General features: G+C 33.6%; 3 protein-coding genes across 5 annotated transcripts in view; 1 reads left to right on the top strand and 2 right to left on the bottom strand.

Annotated features, from left to right (window-relative positions):
* The window catches only part of LOC129005350 (uncharacterized), a 73,047-nt gene extending 56,338 nt beyond the window's left edge, over nt 1–16,709 (bottom strand). Inside the window, exon 1 of the mRNA XM_054434248.1 lies at nt 16,648–16,709. The gene's annotated coding sequence lies outside the window, so the exon portion shown is untranslated. The remainder of the gene's footprint in view (nt 1–16,647) is intronic.
* LOC129005017 (beta-1,4-galactosyltransferase 7-like) overlaps nt 1–19,502 on the bottom strand; it is a 64,936-nt gene that overhangs the window by 6,904 nt on the left and 38,530 nt on the right. For 2 of the 3 annotated variants that reach the window (XM_054433801.1, XM_054433906.1), the window contains exon 6: nt 13,106–16,882. In XM_054433801.1, coding sequence (XP_054289776.1) covers nt 16,711–16,882 — 172 coding nt within the window. In that variant the 3' untranslated portion in view covers nt 13,106–16,710. Of the gene's footprint in view, nt 1–13,105; nt 16,883–19,502 lie in introns of those variants that run through there. The other variant, XR_008491795.1, reaches the window with a different exon arrangement.
* Nucleotides 10,872–12,968, top strand: LOC128983620 (uncharacterized protein DDB_G0292186-like). Its single transcript, XM_054402979.1, has 2 exons — nt 10,872–10,964; nt 11,745–12,968. The coding sequence occupies exons 1-2, from the start codon at nt 10,872–10,874 to the stop codon at nt 12,966–12,968; spliced, it is 1,317 nt and encodes a 438-aa protein (XP_054258954.1).

Below are 19,502 nucleotides of genomic sequence, written 5' to 3'. Positions count from 1 at the left end.
TATTTATAAATAAAATAATGTTTTTTGTATTTTAGCGATTTTGTGAAAAAAAAATTCATAGTATTTAGTATAAAACTTTTGTACCAAATGTTTTTACTTCAAACCAACATAAACATCTTGTAGTGTATTCAATTACCTACATAAAAATGTATAACACGTTGGGTAACAATTTTTGATTTATGTGCTAGGGGCATAATAATATAAATAAACGGGAAACCGCAAAATACAACCGCAAGAAAAATACAACCTTTTATAAACACAATTTGACACTATTCATGCATAATAAAATACATGAAGGTTACTGGTATATACACATACACATTTTTTAAAAAATACGAAATAATAACGAATTTAGTAATCAATCGTGGATAAAACAAGAGCGAAAACTCACCGGCAACAACACGCAATGGCGCCGCAATGGCGAATACAAGACACTTTGTGTATAAGATCATGACAGTAGACAGTAGTGACACACTTTCGTCGTCTTAGTGAGTGAAAACGGAAATAATCCTGAGCGCAGGGCTGCCACTATCACAAGCTACATTTCTTCCTCTTCAAAATGACGTATTATATGACTAGTAATAATAAATTACACTGTATGTAATTTGTATTTTCCATACCGTCACCTGGTGATGGTTGGCCATTTGTTATAAATTTCAAAAATAGCTGTTTTCATAAAATTGTACCGGTTGTCCAATCAATATTTAGTTCTAAAATATCACTACTACAATGAAGATAAAATCAATGGCTATCCAGTGGTACCACCCGCAACATCCCAAGACGAAAATTACCCGAGCAGGGTACTGCCAAACAAGACGTGTTTTGCCAGTTCCCAAGGGTCGGCTGCTAAAGTCGTGCCGTGCCAAAAATTCATTTGATTTCTAATCGTCGTGACATTGTTATATACCTGCTAAAGGGTTTGTTTATGTAATAAAATGAAAGTTCAGAATGTGATCTTTCGAATGGTATATATATTATTCTCATCTGAGTTGATTATAAGTGTTTTTTTTGCCGTTAAAATAATTTCGGCCCATACCATCACCAGACGACGGTGGCCATTCTAAGCATCAACGTCAAACCATCACCAGACGACGGTTGGCCACTGCTAGGGTTAACCGAAAAAACCATCATCCTGACTGGCCTCGATCCCAAGGAGACAAGTACTGTATTTGTAAAAAAACTTGTTAACACACTCAAAACTCACCATTTTGCACATAAAATTGCAAAAAACTTCGGGGGAGGACCCCGGTCCCCCCTTTTACTGTGGGGCGCGGCCCAGTACTATTCGCCAAGGGCGCCATATACTCTAGCTACGTCTCTGTTCTAAAGTTGGTAACCCACACCATGATTGTGCTACTTGACAAAATCCACGTCACCCTAATGAAAAGAATTAGGTCTGTTACTAGTTACTAGTGTACATGTTGCTCAAAATCGAGCAATTGCAAAGAAGTACAGAAGTTATTTATAAACAAATGACTTGTTTAAAAACTAATAACAGTCATAATTTCCGATGATTTTAAAAGAGTCGACTAAAAGATTATTAACTACACAGTAATGGAAATACTCACAATTTACATAACAGTCCTATTCCAGTTTAAAGGGTTAATTTTTAACTATCAAACTGCCCATGGACGAGAAAAGGTAAGCTTACCATTTAAGTCAACGTAAAAAGGCTGTCACCTTTTATAATGTACCGTACCTAAGTTATTTAGCCAATTTGTAGACAATAAGGTGTAGGCTACTTTAAACTCTACAGAACAGTGTTAGGCAAACACTGGCAGAATTCTGAAATGGTGTTATTTATCATAGGCATACTCATATGCCAAATCCTTATAGTCCAGCAGCCAAATGAGGATTTTGTCCCTAACCTGGTTTTGTTCTATTAAGTTTTTTTAATTGTTGTTTTGAGTTATATAGGGTATGTAGACCATAAAACCACCGGGTACTTTTTTGGTACCCTTGGGCAATAGCCGCCATCTTGGAAAATGGCGGAAAACGTAATTTACAGTGTAAGCTTTTACTTAAAACTATGTTATGAAAATACCATGCTACCTACAACAGTGCAAACACTTTTAAAATACTCACAGTGAAATTCTATGCAGGAAAATATCATATTTTAACCATATATTGTGTATTTTAAAGCCAGTATCTCTTTTTAAAGTTAATTATTTAGATAAAAAATATGTTCTATCCCTACTTTTTCAACTTTGTGCTAAAATGTCTGAAAAAAGGCCATGATACGTGTTACAAAAGTTGTAGATCTTAAAATTATGCATCCAATGTACCTATAGGGATCTTTGTTGGATCAATGATAACGTCACAACAATGTGTAAAAAATAATTTATTTATTTTTTCTATGACAAAGAGGGGTATCTAATAAATGAAAATAATTTATATAATTCTTCTTAAGAGTATTCTGTAGTTCTTTTCTACTGTTTTTGGCATCAAAATGCTCAATAAACCAACGGCTTTCATTTACGCTAATTATAATTCAAATCATAGGATGTAGCTAGTTATGGACCCCCCCAAAAAGAATAATTTTAATTATAAAAAAAGTCTCATCAAAGCCCTTTAGTGATTATTATGTTATGTTTCATGTATTTATATGAAAACAGTCGGTAACGTACTTTCTTTCATAAAAATATTAATTATTGGGTTTCAAAAAATTTTAGGTATAGATCATCAATCAATAAACCAATAATTTTCCTTGAAATTTGTTGATTTGTAAATTGGGAATTGTCCGGCAACCAAACAGGGAATTTTCCTTGAACCCTGTTTTTTTCTATTACTTTTTTTTACTGATGATATTTTATTTTGGTAGTATATAGATGCAGAAAATAGCGGTTACTTACAAAGTACCTTTGGGCAACTTCTAGAATTTGAGATAATAATTGTCCATATTATTAAATAAATCGATTAATTTAAAACATGGTAATTAAGCTATACACTATGCGTTTTTAGTTCGAATATAGTGAAATTTAGTATGAAACATCGTTATAATGTTACTCATAAATTTACCAGATATTAGCCATATGAAAGCTGTTTCAAACTGGCGGCGGAAAACGTGGTTTTAATCTTTAAGAATTGCATTTTTTGCCTAATTAAAAAAAACTTGTTATACGACCTTGTTTTAGTGTAACCTATAAGCGAACAAAATATAAATTTTGCCAATTTAAACCTGAGCTTCTATAAGTTACTAGCAAGACACATTCTTTACATCATTATTATGGAATGTAATAATAATACTCGATTTTGAAGTTTACTTGAATTCCCGTAGCACTTGTGGCTATGCTTGTTAGTATTTGCGTTACATTGAAAAAAGACAATAAGTTAACAAAATTAATAAAATCGATTTCAACATAGTTGAGTTTTATTATTTTGTATTATAATATAAATATTTTATTCATGTAAAATTTTAACTTACATAATAGGCCTACATGTAGAAATAACTTTTAAATAACGTTTCAGTAACCTTAGTGACTATTAGCGATTTCTCTATAGGGAAGTAGCTATTACTGTAGGTCTCATGGTAAGACCTAGGCCCGGGACCGATTTACATCATTTTGCTGCCCCAGAGGCCAAAACACTCTTTCGCTCAAATATATATGTATATATATATAAAATTTAAAAAAATAGTTAATTTAAAATCCCATGTTATTCTTATAGAGAAAATTGTAAAATGTTTTAGTTGGCTTGTTTTTGGATATACTTATTTATTCTATACTAAGCTATTAATATTTTAATAAAAAATACACTTTATTAGTTTACCTTTAGCAGCAAACCTAGGTACTCGTTAAACATAAATGTGAATTTAATAGATTAATTGAAAATCAATCCAGGCAAATGGAAATTTGCTTATTCGTCAGGTTTCTGCAGCGGGGGTATTAACTCATTTTTCTACATTGTCGTAGTCTTCACTGACGTCTTGAGTTTATATTTTTCTATTTAAACAGGTATTATATCCACAATGACAAAATACTGTGCAAGGTAAGCCTGAGCTCACGCAACTACACATTTTTCAATTCTGTTCACTGGTGTATATCAAACGCAACAAAAAAAAAAACTTGATAGGAATAAACCAGGTTAGGTTCATATTTCAGTTTACCCACAGCTTACTCAGGTTTTCTTCACCAAAATGAATAACACAGCTTATTTAGATCTTGAGATATAGATCTTTAATAAAAGACAGTCCTTAAAAATTGAAAACCTAATGTTAGTTTTAGAGGTCTACAACTCATCTTAAGCTCTACATATTTAAATGAAAATTGTCTCAAATGAAAGTTCTAAGTTGACCTAGTGTTTTTAGACCAGAACGAATAACATAGTACACATAGCAGCTGAGAAATATGTCTTTAAATACAGAAGAAAGTTAAGAAAAAACAACTTTTATTCTACGTTTAAGCTTATAACTCGCCCCAAACCCGTCAGATTGCAATAAATAATAGCTGAAAAGAACCGCATCAACTCACTGAGTATTCCCATACCACAACATACAATATCACGTAAAAATAACTTGAGACACAATCATTAACTAAAGATAAATTGTAAAAAAAGAAACCAAATTTTTATTGTTTGGGGTCCCCAACTCATGTTCAACTCAGCCGATTTTAATAGTCAATGGCTTGGATTAAAGCCAGTAACTCACTGAGTATTCATAGTATATAACATTTCATATAACATAATTATAACCTGAGATAATATCTTTAATTAAAGACAAATCTTGGAAAAACTAAAATGTTATTTGGTTAAAGTACTATAAATCCCCTTAAACTCGATAGATTTAAATGACCAATGCCTCAAATGAAAGCCAGTAGTTTGCTGAGTATTTTATTATAGAAAAAAGATAACATCGCATAATCAGTACTCGAGGTAACAATCTTTTTTCAAAGAAAATTATACAACCATTAAAATCTTTGTTGGTTGAAGTCTTGTAATTCACCTCCGACTTGTTCGATTTCAGTGATCTACATGTCAAATGGATGCCAATTGTTTACTGAGTGTTTTTATTGCAATACATACAACATCTAATAATAATAACTCAATGGGTTGGTCAAAATTTAAACTTTTCTTTTTGAAAAAATATTGTTTCTTTGGAGTGAAGATGAATAGATCGGCCTTAAAGTCCTTAAATATAAACAGTTAATAGTTCAGATTAAATTTAGTAATTTTACAAACATTTCAATAGTAAAAAAAGCCAAAGAGAAGTGGCGGATGGTCTCAGGAAAGATGTTACAATTTTATTGAACGTATAAAATGTTCTTATTTTTCATTGAAAATCAATAAAAAAATTATTTTCTAACGCTTTGTTTTGGCGTTACCCTTGATCCAACAAAACATCCCATAGATGTATTCGATGCTAAATTTAAAGCTCTACAAACTTTATAATATATATTATAGTCATATTTTGAGTAATTAAGGTGCAAAATTGAAATAAAAATAAATATGTCATTACTTTTTTATAAATTATAAACTTTGAAAAGTAATACTGACCTTAAAACAAATTATATATATTTAATATATGGTATTTCTGAGTAGGGAATTTAACCATAAACAATTTAAAATAACATGCATTGTTCCATCTTAAATAGTTTTTTAATTACATTGGTTTAAGTAAAAGCTTACACTGTTATTTACGTTTCCCACCATTTTCCAAGATGGCGGCTGTTGCCCAAGGGTACCAAAAAAGTACCCGGTGGTTTTAGGGCCTACTTACCCTAGATATCACATATCAACAATAAAAAAAACTTAATAGGACAAAACCAGGTTCGGGTCAATTCTGCCGGACTATTAAAATAAAAATTCAATATAATAACTTATATCATTAAACACAAACAAACATCCAAAACTATACACATTTTTAATACAACATAAATAATTTACACATAATATTAAAACGAAACAGTGTTTTTTTATTTCACGATTCTGAATCAACCACTCGACGGATTTTCATGATTTTTGTGTTGAAAGAAAGATAATTTTGAGAACTAGGGAATATCGAAGCCACAATTTTAGTTTAGGGTCCCAGTTTTTTAGAAATTAAGTTTTAATTTTTAAAAAGTCCAGCAGCCGACGCTAAGATTCTAAACCAGCTTTTGGCATAAAATAATTTGCTTAACATAACAGCTGTAAACATTCAGCTTTTGTGTCACTAATTCAGCATTTGGATAAAAATGTAAAGACATACTTAGGGTTTTAAGACTTATTTATACTATGTGTAATGCTAATCATTGATACGTTCAATTCTTCTGTAAGAGGATGACAGATTAATTAAATATACATAGTAAAATACTAGGATGTTCAAATTATTTTTTAAAACAATCTTTGTAATCTTCGATTTGTTTTAGAGCAATATAATTTGTTTGAACTACAGCTGGTTAAATATAAACTATGGAACTGAGGTTATTTTATTTACTCTTATTTTGTCATTGATTATGGGAAATAAGTAAGATTAGTAGAGATAATTAGACCACAGTTTAAAATAGTTTAGACCAAAATTAATTAAACCACAGTACAAATCGAGGCTCTGTACACGAGTTTTAATAAAAAGGATAAATGCAAATTATTTTACTGCTCCACTTTTCAAGGAAAGGTTAGAAAAATAACAATGTTTACATGTTTTAATTCTTCATGGTAGCTTTTTGTTTACAATTAATGTTTAACTTCTTGATCAGCATTGTACGTGTTATTAAATTTACGGAAAGTAAATAAAAGTATAAGTATAAGCGTAAATATATGTTTTAAGTGTTATAAGACGTTTCTTTTATTTACTTTCCGTAATTAATGTTTGTCTGCTTTAACTTTGTTTGGATTAGGCCCGGAAATATTTATGTCATAAAAAGAAGATCAAGAATAATCAGGAATCACGATTTTAAATTACCACCACAACCTCAGCCGGGTTTTATACAAAGATAAATAGATGGATGACATAGATTGAACACAATGTCAACCTTGACCTAGGATACTGCAATTAGACGAACCATCCTTTTACGAAATCGTGTTCAGTTGTGGTTATTTATTTATTTCATACGGAAACACCATTATACAATAATATACATTGGCAGATTGCACTGTTTTGCACTGTTTGTGTTTGGGGGTGCCTAGCGCAATGGTAAATTTATTCAATGAGGGTGGGTAATTATCAAGGATGGAACTGATAACGGGATGGATAATAAACATTGACAATAACGCCATTAGCTTTACTAGCGTGTTTACTTTTTATATTCCTGCTACATTTGGCCAGTTCTTTTTTTCAAATGAATGTTATTTGAACCAAACAGCTGTTTCAAAACAAACTGTTATTGTCTTTACTTTTCTTTGTTTACACTTATTTATTTAACAATTAATGCAGTGAAATTGATATAAAGGATAGGTGTGATGATTAGTTTTGATGTTGGGACACCAAAGTTAAATTATGTGTACTGTGAATTTTATTGGATGTTTTCGTTTTATTTTAGGTCGTTTCTATTCAGACCTACTGGAAATTGTGTATAACAGTTGTATTGTGCTGATAATAATTATGGAAGAGGCAGGTATGCTATGGAAGGTGGTATCGTTGACTAGGTCTATATACACTATATACACTTCTCAATTTTTTTTTTTTTTTTTTTTTTTTACGCCAGTGGCATTTCACGAGAGTTACGAGAGATAAATGTTCACTGGATGTGCCGGGGATTGAACCCGTCCCTCCCGCACCGAAGTCCGAGACGCTAACCACTAGGCTAGCAACACAACCCAATTGACTATTACTCTCTCTACTGTATGCTACTTATAATCAGTGTGCGTCTGTGCGAATTGGCTCCAAACCTCACTTCAACGCTTTTCACATCATAAAAATTGCAGAATTACTGTTTTATTGTAAAATTATCAGATTTAAAATGCATATCGTACAGGCCTATGATGGAATAAAAACATATTTGGTCACACAACATTTGTTTACAAGATGATTTTTCACATTAAAACTGCAAGAAACTTTGTCTTTATATGTGTAAACTAGCTGATCTGAATTGAAACGGTTTCAACTGACTACTGAATTCCCGTAGGAGGGGCTAACACCTCGTAAAGTTTAAGATTAAATAAACCTAACAAATAGTTGTTTATTTTTTTGGATCATCTGTCTGAAATTGTGAAATAGGCATTTGACAGTTCTGGTTGTTTACATTTAAATGTCAAAGAAAATGTAAACATTGTGAATTTTATCATGCTTCCATGGAGACCAATAGTTATTAATATTTAATTTCTGACAACAGCTGGAGTTTCAAAACAATATTTGTTTCCCATGTTAATCTTATGGAGAAATACGAAACTTTAAAGGGCCCCTCACACCTAAAAATAAAGTTTCCTGCACAACTTCACGTTACGCTCTTTCCAATGACACCAAAAACATGACAATCGGTTCAGTAGTTTCGGAGGAGTAATTGTCACAAAAATCCTGCTTGCCTATTAAATAAGTATAGATTTAGGGTTTTAATTTAAAACCTCCTTTTTAAATTTGACTCAATAACAAACGCACGTTACTCAGGTGACCACTGTTCTATGAGCGATAATGGCATCGTGTAGGCTTTCCAACGAACCTAACCCCACGACTCTCAGACGACCTGTCGCTGTTCAGCGTGATCAGTGCGCTGCATAAAATATATCAGTTTTTTGGCCTCACCCTGTATAATACAAAGTAACGGTAGTGATATTTTGTCTGCAATAATGAAACTGAAAGACAAACATAACAAGAAAAGCATGGGATGTCAGACCATACCAGCCATCTACAGAACTGTTAAACATCTACAGAAGTCAATTGCGTAATGAACTGTTACCACAATACACAGAGTTATGAAACTACATTCCAGTCGGGAATTACCTTTTAGCAGTCAAATAAAAAGACAATATTTGATAGTAGAAATATACAGCCGTGCATACCAGTAGCTCAAGTGAACAGAATAATACAGCAGTGCATGTCAATGGTTCAAGTGAACAGAATAATACAGCAGTGCATGTCAACGGTTCAAGTGAACAGAATAATACAGCAGTGCATGTCAATGGTTCAAGTGAACAGAATAATACAGCAGTGCATGTCAATGGTTCAAGTGAACAGAATAATACAGCAGTGCATGTCAACGGTTCAAGTGAACAGAATAATACAGCAGTGCATGTCAACGGTTCAAGTGAACAGAATAATACAGCAGTGCATGTCAATGGTTCAAGTGAACAGAATAATACAGCAGTGCATATCAATGGTTCAAGTACACAGAATAATACAGCAGTGCATATCAATGGTTCAAGTACACAGAATAATACAGCAGTGCATGTCAATGGTTCAAGTGAACAGAATAATACAGCAGTGCATGTCAATGGTTCAAGTACACAGAAAAATACAGCAGTGCATGTCAACGGTTCAAGTACACAGAATAATACTGCCGTGCATACCAGTAGCTCAAGTGAACAGAATAATACAGCCATGCCAGTAGCTCAAGTGAACAGAATAATACAGCCATGCCAGTAGCTCAAGTGAACAGAATAATACAGCAGTGCATGTCAAAGGTTCAAGTGAACAGAATAATACAGCAGTGCATGTCAATGGTCCAAGTAAACAGAATAATACATCAGTGCATGTCAATGGTTCAAGTACACAGAATAATACAGCAGTGCATGTCAATGGTTCAAGTACACAGAAAAATACAGCAGTGCATGTCAATGGTTCAAGTACACAGAAAAATACAGCAGTGCATGTCAACGGTTCAAGTACACAGAATAATACTGCCGTGCATACCAGTAGCTCAAGTGAACAGAATAATACATCAGTGCATGTCAACGGTTCAAGTACACAGAATAATACAGCAGTGCATGTCAATGGTTCAAGTACACAGAATAATACAGCAGTGCATGTCAATGGTTCAAGTACACAGAATAATACAGCAGTGCATGTCAATGGTTCAAGTACACAGAATAATACAGCAGTGCATGTCAATGGTTCAAGTACACAGAATAATACATCAGTGCATGTCAATGGTTCAAGTGAACAGAATAATACATCAGTGCATGTCAACGGTTCAAGTACACAGAATAATACAGCAGTGCATGTCAATGGTTCAAGTGAACAGAATAATACATCAGTGCATGTAAACGGTTCAAGTACACAGAATAATACAGCAGTGCATGTCAATGGTTCAAGTACACAGAATAATACAGCAGTGCATGTCAATGGTTCAAGTACACAGAATAATACAGCAGTGCATGTCAATGGTTCAAGTACACAGAATAATACAGCAGTGCATGTCAACGGTTCAAGTGAACAGAATAATACATCAGTGCATGTCAACGGTTCAAGTACACAGAATAATACAGCAGTGCATGTCAATGGTTCAAGTACACAGAATAATACAGCAGTGCATGTCAATGGTTCAAGTGAACAGAATAATACAGCAGTGCATGTCAATGGTTCAAGTACACAGAAAAATACAGCAGTGCATGTCAACGGTTCAAGTGAACAGAATAATACAGCAGTGCATGTCAATGGTCCAAGTAAACAGAATAATACAGCAGAGCATATCAATGGTTCAAGTACACAGAATAATACAGCCGTGCATACCAGTAGCTCAAGTGAACAGAATAATACAGCCATGCCAGTAGCCCAAGTGAACAGAATAATACAGCCATGCCAGTAGCTCAAGTGAACAGAATAATACAGCAGTGCATGTCAAAGGTTCAAGTGAACAGAATAATACAGCAGTGCATGTCAATGGTCCAAGTAAACAGAATAATACATCAGTGCATGTCAATGGTTCAAGTACACAGAATAATACTGCCGTGCATACCAGTAGCTCAAGTGAACAGAATAATACAGCCATGCCAGTAGCTCAAGTGAACAGAATAATACAGCCATGCCAGTAGCTCAAGTGAACAGAATAATACAGCAGTGCATGTCAAAGGTTCAAGTGAACAGAATAATACAGCAGTGCATGTCAATGGTCCAAGTAAACAGAATAATACATCAGTGCATGTCAATGGTTCAAGTACACAGAATAATACAGCAGTGCATGTCAACGGTTCAAGTACACAGAATAATACAGCCGTGCATGCCAGTAGCTCAAGTGAACAGAATAATACTGCCGTGCATAACAGTAGCTCAAGTGAACAGAATAATACAGCCATGCCAGTAGCTCAAGTGAACAGAATAATACAGCAGTGCATGTCAACGGTTCAAGTACACAGAATAGTACAGCAGTGCATGTCAATGGTTCAAGTGAACAGAATAATACAGCAGTGCATTTCAACGGTTCAAGTACACAGAATAATACAGCAGTGCATGTCAATGGTTCAAGTGAACAGAATAATACAGCAGTGCATATCAATGGTTCAAGTGAACAGAATAATACAGCAGAGCATATCAATGGTTCAAGTACACAGAATAATACAGCAGTGCATATCAATGGTTCAAGTACACAGAATAATACAGCAGTGCATGTCAATGGTTCAAGTGAACAGAATAATACAGCAGTGCATGTCAATGGTTCAAGTACACAGAATAATACAGCAGTGCATGTCAATGGTTCAAGTACACAGAATAATACAGCAGTGCATGTCAACGGTTCAAGTACACAGAATAATACAGCCGTGCATGCCAGTAGCTCAAGTGAACAGAATAATACTGCCGTGCATACCAGTAGCTCAAGTGAACAGAATAATACAGCCATGCCAGTGGCTCAAGTGAACAGAATAATACAGCAGTGCATGTCAACGGTTCAAGTACACAGAATAATACAGCAGTGCATGTCAATGGTTCAAGTGAACAGAATAATACAGCAGTGCATATCAATGGTTCAAGTACACAGAATAATACAGCAGTGCATGTCAATGGTTCAAGTGAACAGAATATTACAGCAGTGCATATCAATGGTTCAAGTGAACAGAATAATACAGCAGTGCATGTCAATGGTTCAAGTGAACAGAATAATACAGCAGTGCATGCCAGTAGCTCAAGTGAACAGAATAATACAGCAGTGCATGTCAACGGTTCAACTGAACAGAATAATACAGCAGTGCATGTCAACGGTTCAAGTACACAGAATAATACAGCAGTGCATGTCAATGGTTCAAGTACACAGAATAATACTGCCGTGCATACCAGTAGCTCAAGTGAACAGAATAATACAGCAGTGCATATCAATGGTTCAAGTGAACAGAATAATACAGCAGTGCATGCCAGTAGCTCAAGTGAACAGAATAATACAGCAGTGCATATCAACGGTTCAAGTACACAGAATAATACTGCCGTGCATACCAGTAGCTCAAGTGAACAGAATAATACAGCAGTGCATGTCAATGGTTCAAGTACACAGAATAATACTGCCGTGCATACCAGTAGCTCAAGTGAACAGAATAATACAGCAGTGCATATCAATGGTTCAAGTGAACAGAATAATACAGCAGTGCATGCCAGTAGCTCAAGTGAACAGAATAATACAGCAGTGCATATCAACGGTTCAAGTACACAGAATAATACTGCCGTGCATACCAGTAGCTCAAGTGAACAGAATAATACAGCAGTGCATGTCAATGGTTCAAGTACACAGAATAATACTGCCGTGCATACCAGTAGCTCAAGTGAACAGAATAATACAGCAGTGCATATCAATGGTTCAAGTACACAGAATAATACTGCCGTGCATACCAGTAGCTCAAGTGAACAGAATAATACAGCAGTGCATATCAACGGTTCAAGTGAACAGAATAATACAGCAGTGCATGTCAACGGTTCAAGTACACAGAATAATACAGCAGTGCATGTCAACGGTTCAACTGAACAGAATAATACAGTAGTGCATGTCAACGGTTCAACTGAACAGAATAATACAGCAGTGCATGTCAATGGTTCAAGTGAACAGAATAATACAGCAGTGCATGCCAGTAGCTCAAGTGATCAGAATAATACAGCAGTGCATGTCAACGGTTCAACTGAACAGAATTCGAAATCCTAAAATTAGGAATAGCTAAATGTTAGAATGGAATGGAATATGGAACAAAATATTAGAGGATCAATTGCCTAATAATAGTATATGTGTGGTATAAGGAGCATGTGCATGAACAGAGAAATCAAGATAATGTTATACAAACATTTTTAATAATAACATTAACATCACAGGATATGAAAAAAATAATATACAATTTTTTTAAGGAGGTTAGCGGCCTCTTTAACCTTGCATTTGTCTGCCCACACAAACCTCAGGCCCGTGCATGGAACGATATCCAGCAAAACGTGATCATACGGTACAAATGTACTGATAAAAAGTAGTGGCAGGAACCAGGATCGAGCCCAAGCCATAGTTACCATTGGCTTTAAGTCCATAGTACTATCGATTAAGCTACCGACTCACAATACAAGTAGGTAGTTAAAATACCTTCTACTGCCGAGTAATTCATACTAGTCCTATCTAGCCTACCAGTTACGACTATCAGAAGGAGATTTCTTCGGGCCATAAGTGTAACTTTTCATTTACAACAGCACGTAAGTATAGTAGAACAAAGTAGGTATAAAGTAAAAGAGAGATGTGCAGAGACGTATATGGGACACCGAAATGGTCTTTTTACTTGGCGAAATATTTGTGATTACATGATTTGGCGGAGTTTGTGTATGTATTTTCGGGTGATACTGTTTGAAAAGTGACATTTTGTGGCCTGAAGAAGACTCCTTTTGATGGTCGTAATTGGTGGTCTAGAATCTATATAGAACTATAAGAATCACTCGTTAGTAAAATGTATACGTAAAAGGTATAAGGTATTTTTGTTACATTTACTATCAGTGATTCAGGGGCTAACAACATAAAAAAATATAAGTAACAGCACAACTTGATAAACTACTTACTACATCACAAGGTCTGCTTTTAAAAACTTAAAATAAAAATTACAGAAACTGGGGGATATATTATCTACTTACTAATTTTCTGGAACAATAATTTGATAACTGTTCAAAAATCAACCCTTTTTCATAAGTTATAAATAAATAAAGCAGCCTATACAGATATATTCACAATCACAAAAATGATAATAGGATATTTACTCAAATAAAATCACTATACAGTATGTACTTAGTAACAGAAGAAACAATTCACAGTACTTACAAAAACTAAACTCTTTATAAAAAAATCATTACACATGAAAAATAGTGTTACAACAATCCTATATCTGTACGAACATTATAAACTTATTATTCACATGTTTGGGTGAGAATTAAATATTGACTATATAGTCAACTCTAAATAATCTGACAGTTACAGCATTGGCTTTTAGATACTGAGGTAGATATTCATCTACAGTACATCAAGCACATGCAGAAGTTACAGATGCGTTTGGAAAACCTAAGCAAACATTTGATACGTACAGCAGTGTGATTGATTCCAATAAACATGATATTTGAACAAAAAGTTTTGAAATGCAATGAAGTGCAACTATTTTATCAAAAACAATGTTACATTGATGTTAAAAGAAAGTTTGTTGTGTACACAATAATTTTTGGTGTGATAATTAAATCGGCAACTTACAAATTAAGTGGTGATAACTCTAACCACTTAACTACTCAGCGTAATAATTATCAAAATTGTAAACATAATATCAGATTAAAGAAATCAAAGTGTTTTAGGTTTCTTTTACAAAAGACAGTGAGTTTTTTCCTTGACACTTTGACAACAATGTCAAACTATTGAGAGCTAACTGCTGTATCAACCAAGTATTGCAATAGTTGGAGTCTTCAACATTTATCACGGTTTTACAACTAGTGCCGGCATTATAAGTACTACAGTATAAGACGAATGCCGATTTAGGGGTTTAACTTCTTCACTACCTTCTACTACCAGTACATCTAATTTGAAAAGTAAATTTGAAAAACTAAAGCTAACCTAAAGCTGCAAACTTGACAAAAAGAGCACACCAAGGAAAAGGATCTGTACACTCTTGAATTGGAAGACTGATAAAACAAAATATGGAAAATCATGGTGTGCAACTTTCTTTTGTTACAGCGAACGAATATTTAGAGTATTATTATCATATTTTAAGACACTTTCATTACACTGAACAACAGAGATTACAGTATTTTATGCTGGGGCATGGGTAAAAATATATGTGATGTGGAGAGAAAAAATTATATTGGAAGACTGATCAAACAAAATATGGAAAATCATGACCCACCCTCTTGTCGGGAATTTTTTGATTTTGAGTTATATACTTGAATTCCTTATTGAATTCCGAATCACTTGGTGCAAGTCCACTGCATCTAAGATTTTCTTTGTTAAAGTAAAGTTATAAAACTTTGAAATTTTGCTATGCAAAAAGGGTCATTAAAAAACCATTTAAAAATTTCAAATATGCATAAAAACAGTTTTTTTTAAGAAACAATTTTGGTAACAAAAGAAAGCTTACAATGTCCTCTTTGGAGGCAGTACCAATTTTTGTCTTAACTCACGGTAGTTTTAATTTAAATAATTGTTTTATCAAAGCATGTCGTAAAGATCATATTTCAGAAAAAGAGACCTCTTGTCGGTCCTAAGTTATTTCTCCATTACATAATAAAAGGTACCTCTTGTCGGGATTGCAAAAATTGTGAGATAATTTGTTTCCCTTAAACTGAACTTTGTTATAGCACACTAAATTTCCACTAGAATGCAGGACAATTCATTTTTTGGACTAAAGTCTGTTAATAAAGTGAACATTAGAAATGGGACCTCTTGTTGTTACGGCGAAATAACATTGAGCGACAAGAGGTACCTTTTCTCAGACCGTGCAGAGGCTGACAAAATGATTTATTCTTTTACATCTTCGATTCAATATTTTAACCGATAATGTCCTGTTCTGAGTTAAATGAGGTATAACAATCGATAAAAAACCCAATTTCGATATTTTCTACCTTAATTACTTATATCGGATGTACTGAAAATGTTGCATAGCCGACCAACAAGAGGTCCCTTTACGCTTTCCACATCACATATTTTAAAATTCTTTTAGGTTTGACATACTTATTGTCATTACAAAAAGTACAGGAGATTTATCTTTGTCAAGCTGTTCACAGTTATGAAAGCTTTGGAATTGTTAGCAAACAGTAATAGATTACAACTACAAGAAGCCACATGCAATATTATAAAGTGTCATAAAATGTCACAAAAGTATACTAAAAAAATCATCATCATTCAAAAGTTCATCATAAGTTGTTTATAATCAACATCAGCTCCAAACTTATTGTTGTTATCGTGGTCCCCTACATGAGTCTTATCTTTCAACGTACATTAAAAGTATTTTCATAGGCTACAAATTTAGCTAAACTATGAAGCCCAGAAACTCTTATAGTTCAACCCAATTATACAGGAAGGCCTAGTTTCATCTTAAAAAAGTAATTCATTAATAAAATTAAAATGTATTGTAATCTGTCTTACCTCCTAATGACTATTGGTATAACCGTATGTAGATGTATATTAATGAATATTTTTTCTAAAGTCTGATTTTTTTCACAGATACAACACACAGAGTATGAGTATATAAATGTTGAAATTAAAGTTGCTCTCAGGTAATTAACAAACATTTTTTGGCACAAATGCTTAGTTTACTTCAGTTAATTGCTCAGTACTGCCACTTAACAACAAGATAAAAACACATTAAACATAATTAAAATACCTGGTTACACAGGGCGTTTTCAACAAATCTAACACCTCTGGGTGTTTAGTGTTTCCCCTTGGATCATCTGGCTGGTTCTTTCTTTACAGTTTTCACCTTTGCTAGGTTGGCAGTGCTAGATTTTTTCTCCTCGCTACACAAGCACCATGGAGTCACGGTTCTGTTACACCGTAGGGCCACATTGACCACTGTGACTGCAGCATTGTCAATCATCAATGTGCGGCGTGCTTGTATGCTGAAACATTGGTATTGTTACGTAACATATTAATTAGCTTTATTAATTCGTAAATCAAAGGACTTTTTCAACTGAAAATAAATTATAGGAATTATATTATAAGCATAATTATGTTAAGGTCATGTGAGGTAAGTAAGTGGATGCCCCAAATCAGGAAATCACATAGTACAACTCAGGCCACAGATTAAATAAAGGTATCAGCAATCTGACACATACTTTCTCCCATTAGCTTGTCAACAACCTTTATCATTGGTAAGCGATGAGAGTAACTCACTATGATATTTAATAGGTAAAGCACAAAAGTTGCATTAACTTTTGAACCGTAGTTTTTACAGGAATAGGGGGCTGCACTACATTGTTTAGAATTAAAAGGACCATAACAAACAAATTTCAATCAGAATAGTTTTTTTTAATCAATTTTTTTGTTTTTTTCATGGGTTTTTTATGGGAAAATAAAAATATAATAGGTTACAGAAGAGAATCGAAAATCCGAACGTCAAAATTCCGAGGGTTCTAAAATATTGAATTAGCACAGAGACAACAGATGTTTTACAATTTCGCGGGCCAAACAGTCAGCGCCTGGCAGGGAAATGAGTGAACGCGCCGAGCCAGTCTGTGTTTTGTTTGTTTCCAATGTATAAACTCTGTATGCCTAATTATGTGTCTATTAGGCATTTCTAGGCTATGTTTGAAAATCCGAACAAATCGTTAATCTGAACTACACCTATAATTGGTTTGGATTTTTGACTATCTACTGTACAATAACTTTTGAACCTAAATTTTTACGGGAATGGGATTTGTACAGTTTTGTTCAGAATTTAAAGGACAATAACATACTAAGCTAATTTTCAACAAAAGCGGTTTTTTTTTTTAATTCTGATTTTTTAATATTGTATGGTTTTTTTATGGGAAAAAAACATAATTTACAATAACTTTTGAGTCGTAACTTTTATGGAAATGGGATTAATACCATTTTGTTCAGAATTACTCTAAAATGTTGACGAAAACATTAACAATACTTTCTCCATATGGAGAAGGTAAAAATACTTGTAGGTGCTACAAAATATCAAATTTCCTGAGCTTATTCTTTGGAATGTTTGTATATGTGTTTTTTTTATTTTTTTATATTAATTTTGTGTTTTTGAGAATTTTTTTAAAAATTATGTTTAGGTTGTACACTTCCCCTTGATCTGCCCCCCCCCCTTAATGTAGCATTGCACTGTATATTTCTTAATGTTGGGGCAAGTGGATTGTAGAGGGAAAAATTAGCTTACTTTTGATTTTTATTTATCAACAAAATATCTCAAACGGTTCAGGAGTTGTGAACTTTTTTGTTAACTTCTACAAGGGAAAAGGGGAAAACCAGTTTTATTAGAAATTTTAGAGTAAAAAAAAACCTTATGATTCCACTATTTCATTGAATTACCAATTACTAAGTCTCAAAGAGCAGAAAATGAGCTTAAGTTTTGTATTTTAATATAATTAAAATAGCAAACTATACGGTAACGACAGTTAGGAGTTTTTTTAAACCTCCGCTCGGTGAAGTAACTTAAAACCACAATATTTTAAATTGTAATTGACGTAGGCCCTGAATGTTCCTATATTAACCCTAGAGTGGTGTCTTGATTTTTATCACAGGTTTGGTTTCTTTGATCTGTGAGACCGTTTTCAAATTTATTGATATTTTTTGTATATAGCTTTAACCAAATAAATTACAGTCTAACCTTGATATAACAAATTCCTTGATATAATGAATTTTTTTAAATCCACTAGAACTCTCCATGACACACAATGGATATTTTACATCTACATAACAAACAAACCATATCAACAACCTTGATTTAACAAATTTTTGACGATCCTGACATTCCAGTGTGAATCGTACATAATTTTGTATACAAAAATTCACAATCCAGTGGCCAACCATCATGAAATTTATCATTACATTGTCAGAACCTCTAAATAGTGAATTTAACCTCTACTTAACGAATTGTCTACATCTTTCCCTCGATATAACAACCCCCCCCCCACATTATTGTTTTTGAAAAATCACAGTTTCTTGATGAAAATGAAATGGAAAGGTGACGTCAACGCTTGCGCTAACATTCATCTGATCTTTTTTACACATCTGTCTGCTGTGAGCTATGTCCCAACCCAACAGATTTTTTGATTTCATTCACTGAGAACTGATTTCTTCGTAATGCTTAGTAAATTGGGATTGGGTGATAAGTAACTATGGCGACTTTTTGAATTTTTTGATGAAGAGAAACCTAAGAAAGAACAGAAGAGCAATGAGAAGGAATAGCAACATCGTTACCTTTATTCCTTTTACGAGTGTTTTTATTATCTTTTAATGATTATACACTTTTATGATGATGTTTTATTGTTTTCAATACAATTTGTTTCAACTAAGGCAACACCAATGTTATAGTTGATTATTATTATTGACATTTCTCTGTTGTGATGAAGTAGTACACTACTAGCCCTATGGCCTATCACGAGCAGTAGCTTACAAAACTCTCTACTGTTTTGTTTTGTTCTTTACGTGATTGTGATTTATTGCTATACAGTCATGATTGCGCAATATTAATGACTAGTGGCCCGTAGGTGCCATAGCCTC

This window comes from Macrosteles quadrilineatus, unplaced genomic scaffold, assembly GCF_028750875.1.
Source record: "Macrosteles quadrilineatus isolate MER2022 unplaced genomic scaffold, UCM_ALF_1.0 Scaffold_1__1_contigs__length_201487025, whole genome shotgun sequence".
NCBI classification, from domain to species: domain Eukaryota; kingdom Metazoa; phylum Arthropoda; class Insecta; order Hemiptera; family Cicadellidae; genus Macrosteles; species Macrosteles quadrilineatus.
This window is presented reverse-complemented; position numbering and strand designations above follow the sequence as displayed.

What these genes read in the sequence shown, in the direction of transcription:
- LOC128983620 (XM_054402979.1), top strand. Translation starts at nt 10,872, where the DNA reads ATGCCAGTAGCTCAAGTGAACAGAATAATACAGCAGTGCATGTCAAAG. An exon ending in AGTGCATGTCAATGGTCCAA is followed by an intron (nt 10,965 to 11,744) that starts GTAAACAGAATA and finishes TCAAGTACACAG; the next exon opens with AATAATACAGCAGTGCATGT.